This window comes from Aythya fuligula, chromosome 1, assembly GCF_009819795.1.
Source record: "Aythya fuligula isolate bAytFul2 chromosome 1, bAytFul2.pri, whole genome shotgun sequence".
NCBI classification, from domain to species: domain Eukaryota; kingdom Metazoa; phylum Chordata; class Aves; order Anseriformes; family Anatidae; genus Aythya; species Aythya fuligula.
The window spans coordinates 177,047,938-177,067,695 of record NC_045559.1 but is presented as its reverse complement, the minus strand read 5'-3'; the positions used below and the strand labels follow the sequence as shown (position 1 = coordinate 177,067,695).

The 19,758-nt window shown below is 39.7% G+C and overlaps 1 protein-coding gene across 1 annotated transcript in view; it reads right to left on the bottom strand.

Annotated features, from left to right (window-relative positions):
- Positions 1-1,061: 1,061 nt before the first annotated feature.
- The window catches only part of COG3 (component of oligomeric golgi complex 3), a 29,824-nt gene continuing 11,127 nt past the window's right edge, over positions 1,062-19,758 (bottom strand). Inside the window, exons 13-23 of the mRNA XM_032197362.1 lie at positions 18,745-18,905; positions 15,351-15,456; positions 13,319-13,443; positions 12,232-12,321; positions 10,239-10,359; positions 7,919-8,007; positions 7,686-7,820; positions 6,372-6,447; positions 4,811-4,938; positions 4,443-4,541; positions 1,062-3,256 (exon numbers count right to left, since the gene is read on the bottom strand). Coding sequence (XP_032053253.1) covers positions 3,227-3,256; positions 4,443-4,541; positions 4,811-4,938; positions 6,372-6,447; positions 7,686-7,820; positions 7,919-8,007; positions 10,239-10,359; positions 12,232-12,321; positions 13,319-13,443; positions 15,351-15,456; positions 18,745-18,905 — 1,160 coding nt within the window. The 3' untranslated portion in view covers positions 1,062-3,226. The remainder of the gene's footprint in view (positions 3,257-4,442; positions 4,542-4,810; positions 4,939-6,371; positions 6,448-7,685; positions 7,821-7,918; positions 8,008-10,238; positions 10,360-12,231; positions 12,322-13,318; positions 13,444-15,350; positions 15,457-18,744; positions 18,906-19,758) is intronic.

Here is a 19,758-nt window from a genome sequence, read left to right as displayed (position 1 = left end):
GGATAAGTCTGGCACTCAGCCATGAAAATAAAGCTCCTTTTTCCAAGCCCACCTTCCTGTACATTGAGTCCTTGTAACACCAGGCCCACCTCAGCTGAAAACACCTGATGGCTTGCAGTTCCATCAGGGGGATTACATTGAACGTTACCACACTGATCACTGAGGGAGGAGATGGTTTCCCTCCTTCTCCTTCAGCTAATGAGCAGGACATGTGGAGCTCATATTGTATTCTGAGACCTTCATTTCCAAGATCTCATTCGCTGTAGGGTCTTGGCTTGGTTTTAGGGTTCAATAAGGCTAAAAATATGTGAGGTTAAGAGAAAGCAGCATTCACAGGCACAAGGCTGGAGTTTGCTGCAGTGACCACAAGGTGTTAGTGGCAAAGACGTTCTTCCTTTTCCTACCCACATCACTTCATCGACACCAAACAGGCACGGCTTGAGGAAGGGAGGGTTGTTTTTGCTTGGAGAGCACCCAGCCCAGTATAAGCTCTGCTGAGGGTGTCATTGTTGTGCAAAGAAAAATAAAGAAAGCATAAATGCCTGCAAAACTGCCTTGGCATTCACTGCATTTCCCAAGATAGGCAGTCCAAAGGGCCAAAGCTTTTTAGCAGGCTTCAAGCATTCAGGCAGCAGTGGTCACACGCTGCTGCCTGTGCCAGTCAGCCAGCAGATAAATTCCACCAGAAAGCGGCGTTTGTCCTGAGATGAGTTCATTCAGATGACGCTGTCAAAGCCAGAGGGTGAAGGGATGCCTCACACTGACATTACAGGGAACAAACCAGGAGCCTCTGAAGGATGCGCTCCTACAATACCAAGGGCCAGAAGAACAGTTGTGGTAGTAAGAAATGATGGGCAGAGAAGCCTGCAAGCAACAGGAACAGCTATCAAATAAAATAATCGTTGTGCTTTCAGCCACCACCTCCCAAGTTTACTCTGAGTAAGGGCCAACTAGATAAAATATGTTTTGTTACAGTCACGGTTTCTTCCCCCCCTCATAAAATTTCAAGCAAAGAGAGCATTTAGTCACGCAAGACCACTTGTCGGTAAAGAAAATACCAATTTGTCAGTAAAGAAAATACAAATTTACTTTATTATAACCATAAAGAGGGATTATTTCAACAATTAGCTGTACGCTCAGCACTCAGGTATACATCTGTGCCAAATAAAGTCATTTCTCTTACTGCCAAAGAACACTTCTCTTTAGCAACGCGCTCCCTGCCTGTGCTTACAGGGTGTTTATGGTCTCTGTATTACAGTTATCTTGACAGACAAGCCTCGGGATACAGAATAAAGCTTTACTCTTTGACCAAAATAGGAGGCAACATTTTTATTTAAAAAAATTAAAAACGGCAAGTTTCTAGTCAGATAATATAAAGCATCTTAAATTAATCTTCTGAAAGTATTTACACTATTTGTAAACGTAAATATCTGAAACTGTACATGTTTAAACAAATGGTCGTTTAGCAAACAGGCTGTATAAACTGATTGCTCTGCTAATCTTCCAGCCAGCCGACCTCGAGCTGTCCAGGTATTCTAGGAGAGAAAAGACCCAAATCCCGAGAGTGCCTCCTGCGAGGGTTTACCCTTCACATCTCCTCTGTACAATGTATTGTGTCCGCCACAGCTTTGTGCAGTGACCATGCAATCCTTCTGTAAAACTTCGTAAAAAAAAACAAATATACATATATTACAATGCACTGGACAGTATTTTACAGCCTGCGATTCTACGTAAGTAAAAAGAAAAAACAAAAGGGCAGGTTTGCTTCCTTGTTAGTTCCTTTAGTTAATTTTAAGGAGTCATGTAAGGTCCTATGAGTACCACTTGCGTACCTCAGCACCACTGCTGCAACACTTCTCATGGTAGCTTTAAATCCTACTGTTTTAGTCTCCAGCCACGTGATTCATAAGAGGAAAAACATTAAATCAAAACACCACTGATGTGCATGGAAGTGTCTCCGCAATTAAATATTTCAGAAAGAGTTTTTACGAGTGAGTTGAAAGGCTGCCACGTACCTCACCGTGGTTTTCTTTCGCAGTGCTGCACGATCGAGAGTTGCACACCAAGATACTCTAGAGCTGCTTTTAGTGTTTCACTCAATTAATGACAGAGGGGTTCGCATTCAGCTTTCCGAAATAAGGATCAATTAATGCCTACTGATCACAGCACGCTGCTTACCAGTAACTGAGCACTTAACCCCTGCTAACAACGATGATTTGACAGTGCTTATACATCCATTTCTGGCATCCCCTGCACACCCCCACTAGCATTTGCTCCAGCCCACAGAGGCTGTAAAAGTTCCGGTCCCAGTGCCCGCTTTGACTAATCCGACACCACCAGTTGATCTTGGGTACGGCAAAAATATACAAGAAAAAAAAAAAAAAAACACCTCTAACCTAAAACTCTAAGTACCTGAGAATCTCAATGCTACGCTTTGCTGTAAAGCATCTGAAAACATGCAGTTCCCTCAGAAACAACAGAAATTATATTGCACAGCTTTCCATTGCAAATCCCAAGAATCCGAGATTCTTTACACGGAGTAAGGCTAGAGCATAAAACTTCACGCCAGGCCTCACAGCTCTTAATCACCAGGGTACAAGAAAAAAACAGCACATCCAGTGTTTCAAGAAACGCTTCAGATGTAGAAAATAAAGTTTTCCCAGCTAAAAACCTCTGAATTATGTTCACACACTTGGTAAGTTATCAGGATTCTCAGGGGTGTTAAAAAATTGGAGCATGCCTGCTTAAGTCAAACGGTCGTATCAACGTGCTTATCTCCAAGCCTTGCAAATACCTACCACTGCTCCCATTTTATTCCCTGCACTCTACTTCCAGTGGGTTTTTTGAAAGTGCTTCTCTTCACTCCATTCATCAGCTTAAAGTATGAAAGGATTTTACATCCAAAAAAAAAAAAAAAACAGGACTTCAAGAATATCTGGAGAAGGCAGTAACTGAGCTTCCATAAGAGTGATCAGCAAAAGGTTTGGTTTGTTTGCTTTCCCCCCCTTCTCAAGCCAGCAAATAGGAAGACCTTTAACAAATCAATAAAACTGATTTCTTTTTTTTAAACTTTTTCCTAAAACAGGGTGAAACAGCCTGGAGGGTTTTAATGCAGACTGGACTGCACGGGGGGATCCTTCATTTACTTCAAAATGTCTGCAAATGTCTTCACATCCCCTTCACTGTCTGCCACTCAGCTGAAGTTTGTCTGAAGCAGTCTCACTGGCTACTTGGACATCGACAAAAGTAAGTTGACCTGGAAGACAAAGCAAAAGCCCACATTAGACAGAACAGCTAAGTTCAGGAGCTGATGTCTCATATTTTAACCTTTAAACAGGAATTCATGGAAGCACACAGAGACTTATATGAAGCAGAACACCCATAGAACTGGTCAAAACTTCCAGTCAAATCCCAACTCACAGGCTTTGTAAAACACAGCTGTTGACAAGTCTTTTCAGCAGTCACAACCTATTGTTTCAGATTTTTTTAGGGTGACTTCTGGCATTGTCAAGGAACTCCATAAAAATCTGTGCACTGGAGAAAATGTCAACATCCATCTTAGATATCTGAAACACATTCGGGGTCCTTTGCAATCCTTGGTTCCCACAAACTAGAATATTGCTTCCGATGCACTTCAGCTTGTGGAAATGATCCTCAGGATCAACAGATAAACAACATTAGAAGAAGCCAACTGCTCTAGGACAACCCCACCTTTTCCAGTGCATCACACATACTCTGTGCTCTAGGATAGTTAACACACATCCCTGTGGCCACGTTCATTGTGGGCAAACTCCTCTACCACATTCAGTTTGAATACTGGCAGCCCATGATATTAAGATTATAACCACACTCCCTTGACTCCTGAAGTCAAAGACAGATTTTTGAAAACCTCCTTGTTTTTGTCAGAGAATTCCCAACCCCACTCACCTCTTGAGAAGGGTTATGTAGGGTTAAATTTCAATTAAAAAAACACACATTTTCCCAATCCAATTTACTCCAAATGCACCCTTGTAACTCTTTCCCCTACTTCCCAAACATAAAAAGTTGCTGCTTCTCGTATTTGTCAAAAGCAAGACCAATTTCACGTGCACAGATTTTTTTTTAAGCTTGTTCACTAGCTGTGGTATCTCTTCAAAAAGACAATGCCCAAAAATGGCAAGACTGCCATGATGTTGTACAAACCAATCCACAAAAACATCAGTCACTGCCTTCAATTTAAAAAAACTGTATTGAATATTCATAACAAACAAGCAAAACCTTTTATTTGACACCCTGGAGTTCAGAGAAAGTCCTGAGTTTAATCAACCAGGATTAAGGAGGATTTAAAAAAAAAATCTGAAGACTAAAAATAGTAAAAGTGAAAAGTTAACGTTTAAAAATAACGACAGTCACATGAAAAAGCAATTAATAAAACAGGGAGTTTCAATATATTCAGTACATACCTGTTCCATTGAAGGACAGGCTATGATCTGGAGATCTTCATTACTAAATTCTTCCTTTAACAAAGCATGGAGTTTCTGAAACATTTGCTGAATGTTGTTCTTTTAAAGGAAAGAAGGAAAAAGTCATTATTAAAAAAAAAAAAAAAAAAAAAAAAACGCACAGAACTCACCCCAAACATTGACCAGAATAAGTACCAGAACCCACCTCCATCCCTGCAATGTATACTATGCAGGCTGAATATAAGAGGAAACAGGACAATTTTGGTTTTAGGCTAAAAGATACCGTTAGATTTTTTGATTTCACAGGCCTTTTCAATAGGTTTCACACCCAGAGAAGATCATGCTGAGGTACATAGAGCAGTACTCACCCTAACTGGCTTGAACAAAATGAATTCTGTATCTTTATTGGACAAGTATAAGGACATGCTTCGTAACGTTGATGGCAGCTTTGTTTTTATTGTCTTGTACGTGGAAGAGACCATATCGTTGATCTTTGCTGAAAATAAGAGTAAACATACTTAATGAAGCAGAAGATCATGCTGCAATTGGAAATCTACGTCCCTGAACAGCATCTCCCCTGTACTAGGGGTGATCACAACCACGGGGTGGACTGAAGGGGAAATAGGGGGGCAGACTGGGCAGCACAGCATCATTCCATCATATGAGCACACGCCAGACCAGGCTCACCTCTCAGGAACTCCTCGAGACATCAGCCTCTTACTCTGCAACAAAAGCACCCAACCCATTTCTGCCAGCTAACGCAGACTCCTCAGGTTCCTGGAGTTGCAGCCTTCCAACTGAAGGAGCAACAAAGTTTTACACAGGCCACCCCCACGTCAAACTGCCAGGAATAAATACTGCTAGTAAACAGAACAGCGCAGCACCTATTCTCCTTACTGTCCACAGGCTGTGTCTGGAAGAAGAAGGGCTGCACAGCCTTCTGCATTTTGAATCAAGCAGACAGGAATCCCCTCTCAGACAAGACCTTCTTTCTTTATTGCTAGGTATTTTAATGGCTTTACAAGATCTTTGCTTAAAGGGCAGGGGCAACATACATTTTGTAGCCTTAAATCCCCCAAGTTAGTATCCTATGTTTGTTTTTCCTCTCTTTCTACAGTGCCTCAATTTTCTCCTACTTACTCCTGCTTCCCACACAAATGACTCCAAGAAACAACAGAAGATCTGCTTAGATCTGCCTCTACACACATAATTATCTCCAGACAAACATTAAAAATACCCCTGAAGAAACAGGAAATATTAAGCAGAAGCTCAAGTTAGCCCTTGAGAGTGTCTGACCATGGAGCAGCACTGAATTATGAATGAATATGGCTGGCTTTGCATTTTAAGAACGTGATGCAGCAACAGAAGGTTTCGATGTATGAATTGGAATAAACAGATTTCTCAGTGTCATCGAGAAGCTCAACTTGGTAATGCGAACAGCAAAGCAACCCAGGAACATCTGAACTACTCCAAATGTTCCTACGAAGCATTTGAGTTCTGAAAAGGAAGCACTTGCCACAGCTACAGACAATAAAAGCTTCAATACAGACTCGGATTTTTTTCTACAAAAGCCAAAGCTTCATCTCAACGTGATCAAGTAATTCCATAGGCACATTCTGCATCTGTTTGTGAAAATGCTGTTTTCATGCAAGAGCACTCACAGCTTGAGAAACACTCGATTCATTCAGCTATTGTTCCAATTAAACGCATATTCTTAAGTTTGTCAGGTTTTGATTTAGAAGTATCTGACGACATTTAAACTGGCACACAAGTAAAAATATAAGCCAGGACTTTGAAGAGAAAGTTCTGAAGAGAAAGTCATCTTTTGAAGATGAGTTTCCTGTGGGAGTCTCAAACAGGTAAATGATCACGGCTTTAGCAGCCTACAAGGATCTCTGAAGCAGTATGAAAGTAAAACAAAGCAAATACCTGGTTGTGCCCAAGGTTGCTGTGAAAGGCTGTATTTGGGACCTCCTTGAGTAGCCATTGTTTTTAAAGCAGCCACCTAAAACAATGACAATCAACAAAATGATGTTTCTTTCAGCTGAAGTCACAACATACTGACCAAGTAACAATTGCACAAGTCTCCTAGTTACTGAACTCTCTTTTTTTCTAGGTCCTGACTTAATACACAGGGGAAACAGCTTGACAGAAATGCAGTTCAAAATTACAATCATAAACATGTCTTGAAAAAAAAAAATCAAAATGGGATTAAATTTACAAAAATTCTTTGTGTCCTTAGGTGCCAAAGAAACCTCAAAAGGGAATTATACTTCATCACGTTAGTCAAACTCCCCAGATTGGAATAACTTCAACAATCTAGCAATCTCAGTGGATCATCTGCATTTTAATCACCTGTATTTTAGGCATGGTATTGGCCCCTTGCCCCATCATCACAGGCATCAGTAAATTTAACATTGTAATCTTCTAAATTCTCAGAAAGCCAGCAGCTGGAAGATTTTTGAAGTCCAGCAATGCTGTAGGACCCAATTTCTGAGTTGTTGTGCTATAAAAACACATCTTAGTGCAACATGGATCCGCATCGTGCTTTGTTTTCCAGAAATAATAGCTCACACTTCGTGCTTTTCTCAAGGTGTCTCGAATCCTGTGCCCTAGGATAGGTTCTATAAAAAAGTGTATTGTACCAGGACAGCTTTTGTTCCTGTCCTCTAGGATGCCCAATCTTCCTGCCTCAGTTTGTGACAGAAATTCCTGACAAAACAAGACTTGGAAGGAAAGCCCTGCTCAGCAATCACTTCACTGCTGTAAAATATGCTGAAAATAAAAACCTTCAGCAAACTTAGCTGGCTGCTAAGAGTATACTGGAGTATGGCTGCCATAATCTGAGATTTCTCTTAAGAACACGCACAACCTGAGACTTTTATTGAGGGCTTACAAATTCAGTCAAGGTTGGAGAGTGCTTTTCCTGCAAACAGAAAAAAGCTTCTGCTGACTTTCATAGCCCTATTTCAACTCACTGAAACAGGTACAGCTTCTGAACAAAAGAGTGTAAGAGTTGCTTTTAAAAACAAACTATGCCTTGTTCTTTTAAACTATTAATTTTGAAAATGCTTTGACAGTTCCTTGTTGAAACTTAAAAGGAATCAGTTTTAAAATGGGAAATGCCAACATCTTCAGCTAATCAGAGAGATCTAACAGCTTCTCCTGTACCCAATTTAAATACTAATTTCACTGACCTATCAGTATTTCAGTTAAGTTAACAAATATACAACATGCTTGTACCTTTGTCATGAACTCCTCCAGCTGTTCTATGAACTGTTTGGTTTGCTGCTGAATAAACTGCTCACAAGCTGATTTCAGATGACGATCTACATCCTTCTTCGAGTCGATATAATGTTCTCTGATTTCTGGAGTACCCTTGAAGAGAAGACAACAAATCCCTCCTTTTTATTTGCCAGAGATCACCACCCGCTTAACGACCAATTTTTTCTGAATGCAACGAGACTCCGTATTACCTCCAGCAAGAACTGTATCAAGGCATTGTTGCTGTTTAGTCTAAAAAATCTTGAAACTGTTTTAGGGTTCAGGATTTTAAACGCCGCATCTGTGAATCAGAAAATCACTCGCACTGTAAGTAAATGGGCTTCAGCTCCAGGAACACAAAGCTTTATTCACTTATTTACTCATTAAGATGGTCAAGCCTCATTAGCATCATTGTAACACTACAGATCCCACGACCAGTAGGTGTGCATGCACGTGCACACACAAATGCATACACACAGAAACACACACAGTACGCCTGGATCTAACAATTAACACAGTTCAAACAGAAAAATTCATTACATCAAACTAAAAAATGACTGATAACAACTGTAGGGCTATCAGCAAGCAAAGTGTGTGAGCTCTTTTCCTTTTGTAACAGCATCTACAAGTGAAAGACTTTTACATAAGCTACGTAGTTGAGCAGTTAAACTGGGAAAACCAAGCATGGTTGCACAAAGCGACTCAGAACTGACACTCTTTTCCTGTGTGCTTAATTTTTTAGTTAAGACTAAACCAAAAACATCAACATATTGAAATACATTCATATTTATGGTACCAAGAAATAAAAACAAAAATGCCTGCAATTAACACATCATCCTGAAATTATTCCTACTGAATTAAAGGAATGTTGTCAACCTGAAATCTAATCAAATTGGGAAAAAGAAAATCATCAATACAGTTTCTGTGTAGCTTGTTGCCCCAGTGTCATTCTTTTACCATCCTACACCTCCATCTGCTTTCTTTCGTATCAAAAGTAATTCTGTGCCTCTGGTGCTGGATGAAACAACGGGAGGGAAAGAAGATGTGTGAGTTAAAGAAGTGCTGTCAAAGTGCATTAAACAAAGAGGGAATGCCAGGCACTTAAATGCCAAACTAAGAACTCCGTGCAGTTAAAGGAGACTGCAGAGAAAGATTCATTCTGTTCTTTGAATTACTTCTGATTCCAAAGAGAGCCTAAGTTCTTCATTAGATGCCTACAAGCCAGAGAGTGTGAAAGCCACCTCTCCCCGCTATATTTTCCAGTTGCAATAACCTTAGTATTAAACTACTTTAAAAAAGTGGAAGCATGACTTTTACATTAAGCAGTGTTCCTTTCAGATATAAATCCCAAAGTACAATCTATGTGCAGAGAGCTTGGCTGGAAGACAATAAAACTCTTATTAGCCATGCTATCTTTCTACTACAACTCATCCCAAATATAACAGCCCTGCTGGCCTGTGCCACGCTACATTAAGAATTAAGCTCAGTCTACATTTTCAACAGCCTCCATCCCCCACCATAAAGAAAGCATTTCCCATTACTTACCACTACCGCGTGCGAAGCACTGGCTGGCACAGAAATTTATTCAGTTAATTAAAGAGGGAGAACAAACTCGTGTGTCAGCCAGGAAGAGACACCAAAAGGACGTATTTACCCTTTAACCTCCAGTCAACTAGAAACTACTCAACAGGTACGTGGTTTCATTGATGTTCAAATGCAACAGATGAAATGGTTAGTGTGGGAATCGCTCGCTTCAGAGTTAGAAGAGCAGCGTATTAGATGGCAGGAAAGAAAAGTTATTTCTTCAGCTTTCTCTTCCAGAACAGAAGAGGAGAAACTTGACATGCTTCCCATTACTCTTCCCCTTATCTTTATAAACCTGACAACTCCACAACTGTTCGCTTTTATTTTCGTAGGGCTTTTTTTCCTTCATTTCACAAAGGAGCCATAGCACAATTTAAAAAAAAAAAAAAAAACAAACACGTAATTTCTATTATTCCTAAAAACAGACATGGTTGCCACAAAAAAACATACAACAATACTGCTTATTTGACTTGCAATATAAAAAAGAATTCCTTCCTAAACAAAATAGAAAAGTTTAGGGAATCTTAATTTGTTTCAGGCAAGTCAGCTATGTATTTTTTTAAATTAGCCTGTTAAACAGCAATAACAACAGATATTCATTTAAAAGATCAGAAGAGGGAAGAGACATTTCTGTGCAGAAACAGAGATTATTTAGCTGTTCTTAAAAAGGACTGGATAAAGAAGTTAGGTGAGCAGCAAAAGGCAGTCAAACGCATTCCATACAAAAATAAAGAACTTTAGTTAGATACATCTTGAATTGCCCTTTAAAAAAGAACATTTGTTTTGTTGTTTGTTTTTTTTTTCTCTCAGAGAAGCTAAGAACAAAGCAAGAGATTAGCACAAGCATACAGGTCATTGCAGGTGAACATAAAATAAACCCAGAACTTTTGCTAGCACATGAAGGGATGACAACGCCATCCCGTTCTGTAGCCAGCAACTGTTTAGTACCTCTAGTTTTCTTAAGGTCCAGGGAAATTTCCTTAATGGTGAAATCAGTGTGGAAAGGAGCAATTTGTTCACGAAGAATCAAAAGGTGTTTTATTAAGAAAAGCTGTCCATCAACCTGGGTCTACAGCACAAGGAAAAAAAAATACTCATTACATGTAAAAAGCAACCATTAAATGAAGAACACAATTTCAACACCTTCGCTTTTTTATTAGTTAATTTCCTGCAACAAAATTATTACCAATAATTTTCCAAACAAGCTTTTTACATTAGTCTGTAGTGCCATTAACTGCATTCTAGGATCAACAAGACTCACTTCTGTACTGCTCTGAATATACTGCCCTGCAGAAGCTGACTTTATTCCTATTTCTTAGACCTGGATTATATACAGCTCTATTTCTAAATGTCCACATTAGGTACAGGTATCCAGTATTTGAAAGACACAAACTTATTCTTCATAAAAGCCAGGAATTATTTCATGTAATTCATATGATTTAGGTTGAAAAATACGAAATTGCAAGGGTGTTTTTTTTTTGCCATCGTTAAGATGATTTAAAAAAGCCAGAAAGACAGATAATCAAGGTTATTACAGAAACATTAACTTTGCTACTGTGCAAAGGTCTTACGAGGCATTTTTCTCATATCATTAAACACAAAGCTTAGTTAATTTCTATACTGTATGGCAAAGATAGAAAGAATAAACCAAGGCCAGGTTCACACCACCGAGATGATCAGTTTTGCACTGCTTGTTATTTCAGCTATGCTTTATACCACAAGCAGTTTTTAATCTTTCAAGTTCATGGCTCATTGGGGCAAATGAAGGAGGATTAAAGGTGTATTTGCCTTTGCAAGCTGAAAAAGATCTTTCCTTGATATAATGTTAAATGAGAAAGTCAAGAAAATAGGTTTAAATCTACAGTTTTAACAAATGGAAGCGTTCACTAAAAATACGTGGTGCACTGGTTTCTTGAGGCTTTTTTTTCTTATATGCAGAATTTCATCAGATAATGTTATATTAACATGCACCAACAGCAAACTGGTACAGATCCTAGTCCCAGGCCAGTCTGTTCAGGGCTCACTGTGGGATCAGTTTCATTCTCTGACCTGATGTACAATGCTGGAATGGATCTGTATAAATCTGAATCATTTACATACCAAACAGTTACATGCTCAAGCGAGAGGAAAATGTGGCTTGAATTTGAATTTCTTTTTAGAGGTGCTACATGTAACAGGTATTTTTCATGAGACACTCAAAACAAATACTTCTAAATAATTCTTCATTTCTAATAGCAACTATTTTGTTTTCATTGCTACGTATTTATTGCTTATACAAATCCAGCAAGTTTATCCTATCAAGAGTTTTCTTTTTTTTGTTTGTTTTAATAAATTTCACTTCCTGGCTGTTAGGAATTAGTAAATACTACAGTATTTGTATTCAGGAAACTGCAAGAGAAGAAAACCCACACAGGTTTACTCCAATTAAAGTAACACGTAAGGTAAAAATGACTTGATGAAACTGCATCAGATTCTGAACAACACACACGAGATCAAAGCTTTCGATTCATAAATAGTTCTGAGCAGAAAAGACTTATCAAATCTTGCCAGTTAAGTTAATACTTGGAAAGATTTTTGAAAACTCAAAAAAAAAAAAAAAGAAGCAGGAAAAAAAGAAAAAAAAAAGATTAACAGGCAAATTGGTAGCAGAATAGACTTCCAGCACTATTTTTATTCAGGCATCACTTGAATGAATTCACATGAGTAATAGCAGCCCGTAAACATGATTGCTGTGATTTGTATTTTACCTTTTCAGATAGGTTTGCACGTTTTAGAATACATTAATCAGCTAGCAATTCCATCAAGTCTGGAATTTGGTCAGAGCCACATGATTTCACTAAGATTTCAATGGAATTTGGAACGACTACTTCATGGCTTTACATGTACATGGGGAAAAGTTAAAGGAGAAAAACCACCCTATCCCCAAAGCACAGACTCTGACCTTGTTTTTGCTGATAGAATCAGCAGCTCCCAGCAGTGAGTGGATGCAGGCAGATAAGGCCTCTTGCGATAATCCCTGAAACACTGCCCTCTGCAGGAAAGAAGAAATCAGACCAAAAAATAAAACATTAGCAAAGCCTAAACAGAATTTAAGAGTTGTGGCTTGTGAAGGTTATGCTTACCAACACATAAAACTCTAGATTAGTTAGTTACAAACATACTGACAAATGCAATCCAATAGAATAAAGCCTTGATACATAAAAGTTTGTTACAGCACTTAGACTGGATACAGGTCTACACTAAACGTATGCTTGTGTCCACCACCATCCAGCTCTGAATTTGTACCTGGGTATTAAGCACGTACTAAGTAAGATAGAACACATACAGAGAAACAAAACCATTTACATTACGTTTCTCAGACTTACTAGCTCTGTTAGGTGACAGACAAAAGTCAGACTTTAAAGTGCAAATCTCAAAATACTTGTGAAGTAAATAACACATTTGTTTCTCTTAGACATGAGGATTCCTACTGTCTTAAACTCTGGAAAATTTAAACATTGTTTGGTATGTCAGTTTCCTACTTTTTTAAAGATGTGCAACACAAAAAAACTGGGAACACGTTCAAAACATAGAAGCAGCAGAGCCAGCATTTTTAAGACCAGAAACATCACCCTGTCTGATGTGCTGAAAAGCACATAGCAAAAAACACATTCACCCAATGATTTCAGCAATAAGATCATTCTGTGTAACTGAGCCTGAGTTTTCTATCCTTTCCTGTTCACTCCTCAGTTTTGGTGTGGTAAATAACTTAAGCATCAGACACTGAAATATCTCCGTAATAGCAAAAGGAATGGATGTACAAACCAGCATTATTTTTTTTTTCTAATTCTACAAAATTCCAAAATTGTCTTGGAAATAATGACCAAAATTTGTCAGTTCACGTTTTACGTAAAGATATCAGCAAAAAGCCTAATAGGAGATAACAGGGGCCAGAAACTGTCCATTCCTCTTAGATAAAAACATTCAGAACCAGTGCTATAAGCTTCATAACTTCCCTAAAAATATTAGATAAAGAAATTTTTGCATACGTCTATACATCTGTACAGTTTGGAGAGACACACTAGCGTCCTTCTGACGGTGGGATACCACATCCCATGCAGATCCGCTGGCGAAACCGTGGACTGGTGTCTGGGATTAAGGGATTCCGCCGAACCTATTTAAAAGTAAAATGCACATGTGAAAAACTCATCCATCTGTCCTTTCAACTGCAATATCAACTCACTTCATACTGACTCCACAGTAACATGACATATTGCACCCAAACAGGTTAGCTTTTCTCTTTCTGAGCAGGTCAGAACTAGTTTACTGACGTGTACAGAGCACACACGGCTGTGAAAGACACAATTTTGCTTTCAGCAATGGCCCCGCTCAATCTTTTTTAATGAATTAGTTTTACAGGCATGTCTCTAGTGGCTCCCCCGCCTTAACTCAACAGCTGAAATGGTCAAACAATTACTGAGAGGTGTAGAAGGGAAAAACAAATAGTTAGTGATCATGAAACCACAAGGGATGGTCAGAAAAAAAAAAAAAAAGGAAAAAAAAAAAAAAACATTCCATAAATTTTACTTCTTCATGTTTTCTTTTCTGCTGGGGATGATCCTACATGGATTAAAGATCTGTAGGAAGTGTAGGGTTTGAACATCATGTTAATAACCTCAAAACTGATGGCAAAAACATTTCAGAGAGGCGGGCAGGGGTAGGACTGTAAAAATAAGAAAGCCCTCCTCCTGGGTAACCTCTGTAATACCTCTGTATGCTCAAGATGGATTTCCACAACACCTGCCAGACAGAAGCCTTGTATAATTTTTGTTCTCTCCTAAAATTTTGGGAAATAGCTAAGCCAATAGCATCGTAACTCAGATTGCCATCAGCAACCACTCAAAAAGTAAAAATGTTGACGTTTTACCTAATGATGGAAGAAGCATTTGTGTGGTGCTTATTTTGTAAGTGTGGGAACTGTCTAAATTAAATCAGCAATATCTTTCTCCCTTTTGCAACCATGTATTTATTGTCACTAATTAGAAGGCCCGTAAGACCTCAGCTATCAGGTTGAAGCTACTTTTTAGTTACTTCAGCTACTCCTGCAGGCACTGAAGTGGGAGTGAGGAATTCTGAAGGGCCAATAACCCCAGTTATCTCAGGCACTTATCTCGTAATGGGACGAATTACACCACACAGGTCCCTTCCTCCTCCTGACTGCAGGTGGGGTTTACAGGGCTTGTTAACGCCACACGCTTGGCATGAGGCAAGAGGGACCCTGCTCTTAATAGCATTTGTGGAGTCCAGCTAGAAACAGCCAGAAAGATCTTCAGGAAAACATATGGGACTGTGCGAAACACAACACTACACCATTCTGAACGCTGATAAAATAAAGGAAGAAATCCTTCATGGACCTTAGGGAAAAATTTAAAGGGTTGTAACACTTATCACTGGCATTAAAAGAACTGGGTTTCATGGAATACGCTTCCAGTTCACTGTAATTTACAGGCACACAGTTCACATTTAAAAAGTCAAGGACTGTACCACGAATTATTGTAACAGCTAAAATTACTAACTGATTTCAGTAAGTGGAAAAGCATTCAAAGAAAGAACTTGACTTCCCAGTTAAAGGCACACACAAAAAAAACACTCCTAAATGTTAAAAGCATTAATTTAAGAGACATGCCTGACACCAAAACCACCTTTTTCATTTTAGCACAGCTAACAAACATCACCCTTTAAGCATACATCTTGATGGCAGGGCTACTTTGCAGTAAAGAATACCGAAGCTCCATTTTATTCCAAGAACAATAATTATATACAACTACAAAAATAATTGCTGCAAAGAATTGATTGAGTTGAGGGCACAAGGAAACACCACAGCCACTGAAGGAACAAGAATAAGTTGTTCCTCTTTCAAAAAATAAAATGTTAAGAACTCCAAGACAAAGCTCTCCCCTCCAAACCTTTAGGGAAACAGCCCTTTAAGATACGTGCAAGTTTCTCACTGATGGTTCGAGTTAATGCTCACTCTCTGTGAGCTTTATGCGTTCATTTGACAACAAGAGATACATTTCATACCAGATTTCACTAAACTGCAGGACTCAGGATCCTCTAGCCGGACATCTGAAAATGAAGCTTCAGACGGCAGCTTCTTCTGCTCATCTTTTAAGCTCTGTGCAATTTGCTGCAGAGGAAGACACACCACAAAAAATTGTATGTATATAGATACAATATATATATTATTTAAGCAGCATTATGCTTTGATTATAATACAGTAAAGAACACTAAATTGCGAGAGGAGTCAGCTATACTGACTGTCACCAGTACTTCAAAGAAATGAAAAAAAAGTAAAGACAGCGGTTTCCAAAACAGTACATGAAATATTAGAGTACAAACTTAAAAGATTCATGAGCACTGAACTGATCTCTGCAAAGTACTGTTCTTTCCATTTTTGCCTGTCTTAACTGATCTCTAAAGATTAACCAGTCAAGACACCTAGAAAGAGAAACTCAAAATAGAGGAACCCAACTCAACATTTAATTGGATTTCATACAGACCATCTCTATGATGGCTTTATTCCTACGAATGTTACGTGCAGATGGTCCTGAAGTGCTCTCTAGTTTATTCCCTGCAGGAGTTCAAGAAAGAGCTTCCTGCTAATATTACTCAACCCTTGCACGCTTCAACCTTTTGCCACCGCTTGGTCTGCGTCACAGCAACTACAGGCAGGGGGAATGGGCAGAGAACTGCATTAATATTTGAGCAGACCAGCACAAGAAATACTTCTGCCCCATGCTTTTAACATTTTAATAATTAATTTACTCAGACAGAAGGCCTCCCTAAATAGTAAGGTTTTGAGGTTTAAAAGCAATCAAACAGCAAAATGAGTCCCAAACCAGGTAAAAACAGTCTTATGAGGACAAATGAAGAACAGCATACTTTCAACAGCAAACAGTTCTCTGTAGAACGAGCTGTAAAGCACACTTTCTTTCTCTTCCTAACTGAATGGCCAGAGAACACATTAGAAAATTGAAAAAGCACTGCTTGATGTTTGTTTAACATCTTTGTTGGTGACAGGGACAGTGGGATCGAGTGCACCCTCAGCACTTTTACCAGTGACACCAAGCTGAGTGGTGCGGACATGCTGGAGGGAAGGGATGCCACCCAGGGGGACCTGGGCCTGTGCGAACCTCATGAGGTTCGACAAGGCCAAGTGCAACGTCCTGCACCTGGGCTGGGGTAAACCCAAGCACAAACACAGGCTGGGCAGAGAATGGATTGAGAGCAGCCCTGAGGAGAAGGACCTGGGGGTGTTGGCTGGTGAGAAGCTCACCATGAGCCAGCAATGTGTGCCTGCAGCCCAGAAACCAGACGTATCCTGGGCTGCACCAAAAGCAGTGTGGCCAGCAGGGTGAGGGAGGGGATTGTCCCCCTCTGCTCTGCTCTCGTGAGACCCCACCTGGAGTGCTGCCTTCAGCTCTGGGGCCCCCAGCACAAGGACATGGACCTGTCAGAAGATGGTCAGCCTGGAGAAGGGAAGGCCACAGGGAGACCTTACAGCAGCCTTCCAGTACCGAAAGGGGGCAAACGGGAAAGCTGGGGAGGCACTCTTTGTCTGGGAATGGAGTGATAGGACAAGGGGGAATGGCCTTAAACTAAAAGAGGGAAGACTTAGATTAGCTGTTAGGAGGAAATTCTTCCCTCAGAGGGTGGTGAGGCCCTGGCACAGGCTGCCCAGAGCAGCTGTGGCTGCCCCATCCCTGGAGGTGCTCAAGGCCAGGCTGGATGGGGCTTTGGGCAACCTGGGCTGGTGGGAGGTGTCCCTGCCCATGGCAGGGGGGTGGAACTGGGTGGGCTTTAAGGTCCCTTCTAACCTAAACCATTCTCAGATTCTATGAAAATAAGGCCTTATGTAAGCAAACAACACAGAAACCCAGCCTAAGGAAGGTATAGCTAACATTAGAAAATTATCACATTTTTTCATTCAGCTATATGCACTCAGATTTAGTAAACATACTGCACTACAAGTACTCATACTGGTAAAACTTCCGACCATGAGCTACCCTGAATGTAGGGATCCCATTTAGCTATGTTTTGTGTGGTGGGCTTCTCAATTACTAGTTTTGCCTCTTCAAAAACTTATTGATCATTGAACTTTCATAGTTAATTTTGTAGACTCCTTGCCCTTTACTATCTTCAGGATTTGTAAATCTTTTCCTAAAAACCTACAAATGCCATTTATAGTCACAAAGGCACAAACTGTAACATAGCAGAAAGTTTTAAACATATATAATGACAAGATTATAGCGATGCAAATTCAGTACTAAGAGGTTTCTCACTGTGTTTGTCTGTTTAGAGGCAAGAATTGAACACAGTAAGATACAGTTCTACAAAGTTAATGTCTTCCAGCCCAAAGAAATACACACTTGTATGTGTACATATACGTAAAACACGGAAGCTTTAGAGCTAAGTAATGATCTGATTCCAGAGTCAAACAACAGCTTCTCTACTGACTCATCAGCTGCAATTAAGTCCTATGATTTTCTAAGGACCAGCAGCTGTTCTGGTAGATAATGGGAAGCAGAATGGACCAAAGAAATCTGCATCTTGCCAATCCGGGCTGGAATTATCATTCTTTGCCAGCCCCATCCTTTGACAGCTCCGGAGCCTCATTATGAAATGAATGGCAACAGCTATTTTGAGGGATTTTTGTGATGCTTAATCCCTTCCAAGTAATGCTACCTTCCAGTTGCATATCAAAACACAGATTCCTCTAGCCAAAAAATCAATTTTAAAGTCTTTCATTGGACACATTTTTAATCTTGTGAGTACTCTCATTCTGAATATTTCATCAATATAGTATCGATCTCTCAAACTAAGTAGTTAGTCTGATTCCTTTCACTAGGACCACTGAGTCAAAGGGCTTGGGATGACTGCTAAAATGGCTGATACTGGGAAGAATTTGAAAAACGCAACTGAAAACCATTGATAATATGTTAAAATATCTATAGGTAAAGCCAAGTCTCCCCATATATCATCTGTGCATAGCATACCAACATTCATGCCAAACACTAGTTGACCAGTAGTTCTGAAAACACACCAGGAGCTAACTGTGCCTGTCTAAAGCTTCTCCTCAACTCCAGCTCCCACTGAAGAACACCAAATACCAGCTACTAGTTTTGAAAGTAAATAAAAATTTACTGTGATGAGAGAAAATTTAGAAGCTTCAGGTTTCAATGAAACCATTCACTGTGAGAACTATCACCAGTTTTATCGAGCATGACATAAAGTGCTTTCTGACATCTAGTTTAGGGTCATAATTTCATCAGCAGGTGCCTCTTTGATAGCGCCAGTAATACTAAATACACCTAAAAACCAGAAAATCCCATCTGCAAAGCACTGTACCACACAAATGTATATACTGCATATAAAAAGAAAACCAAATCAAGGACAATAGAAGCTGATCGGATACCTCCATCATTTCCAACTTGTCAGGATATGCAAGATCCCCCGGAGCAGGTTTGTAGCCTGTGATGTCAGTCTGAATGTAAATGTGTGTCCGATAGACAAGGCGCTCTTGTACATCTTCTAACATCTGCTTGACACCAGCAGCAAACGCACCCAGTTGTTCAGCTTACAAAGAAAAAAAAAGTTAATTTCATTACGTAGCTAGTTTCTAGATGCAGAAGTTTAAGCATCACATTTAGAACCGTTACAAAACTGACTTGCTGCAGAAGGCAGACCATTTTTGGACTAGTGGCATGCAGACAAATTGGTGACAAATGAGGAATTGCTGAACTCCATACTGCAGTCGTTGTAGCTCTCCAAATTTGTATCATGTGTGAAAACGCGATCTCCCACTCACAATATCAGACACCATGTCAGAGTTAAGAGTTCTGCTTACTTAAAAGCTGGTCAGAGGGGCATTTCTGCCTGGATACCAGACCTTTGTGCTTTGGTTTTATCATAGCCAATGCCTGCAGTATGACTACGGAGAGCTGACATGCTAACTCACCTACCTACCCAACAGAGCAGATGATCCCAAGCAGCTCAAGTCCAGCTTCACAACTATTGTATCAGCCTGTGTTTAACAGTATTCAATCACTTCTTAAGATTTGCCTAAAGACTATGTTACAATTTTTTTTCCTTGTTCCCAACTGTGTTACAATCTGTCATGATATTGGCACAGTTCAGAGACAGAGCTACCCTGTTATATACCTGCTACCAAGTCTGATCTCTATTTATCACTTGGTGCAAGGCTAAGACTGTAAAATTATTCCATCACACACAGGTAATGAGAAAGGAAATGAGTCACCAGGTATTTTTGAATTTCAGCCCACTTCTAATAGAACATGGACACTGAACACTTAAAATTCCAAAACCTCTGTCAACTCCACTGCTGAAGTTACAATTTCTAACCTGGGAACCACTCCGTTGAGGAAAATGAACAAAAATCAGGTATACACATTGATAAAAGACAAGAAAT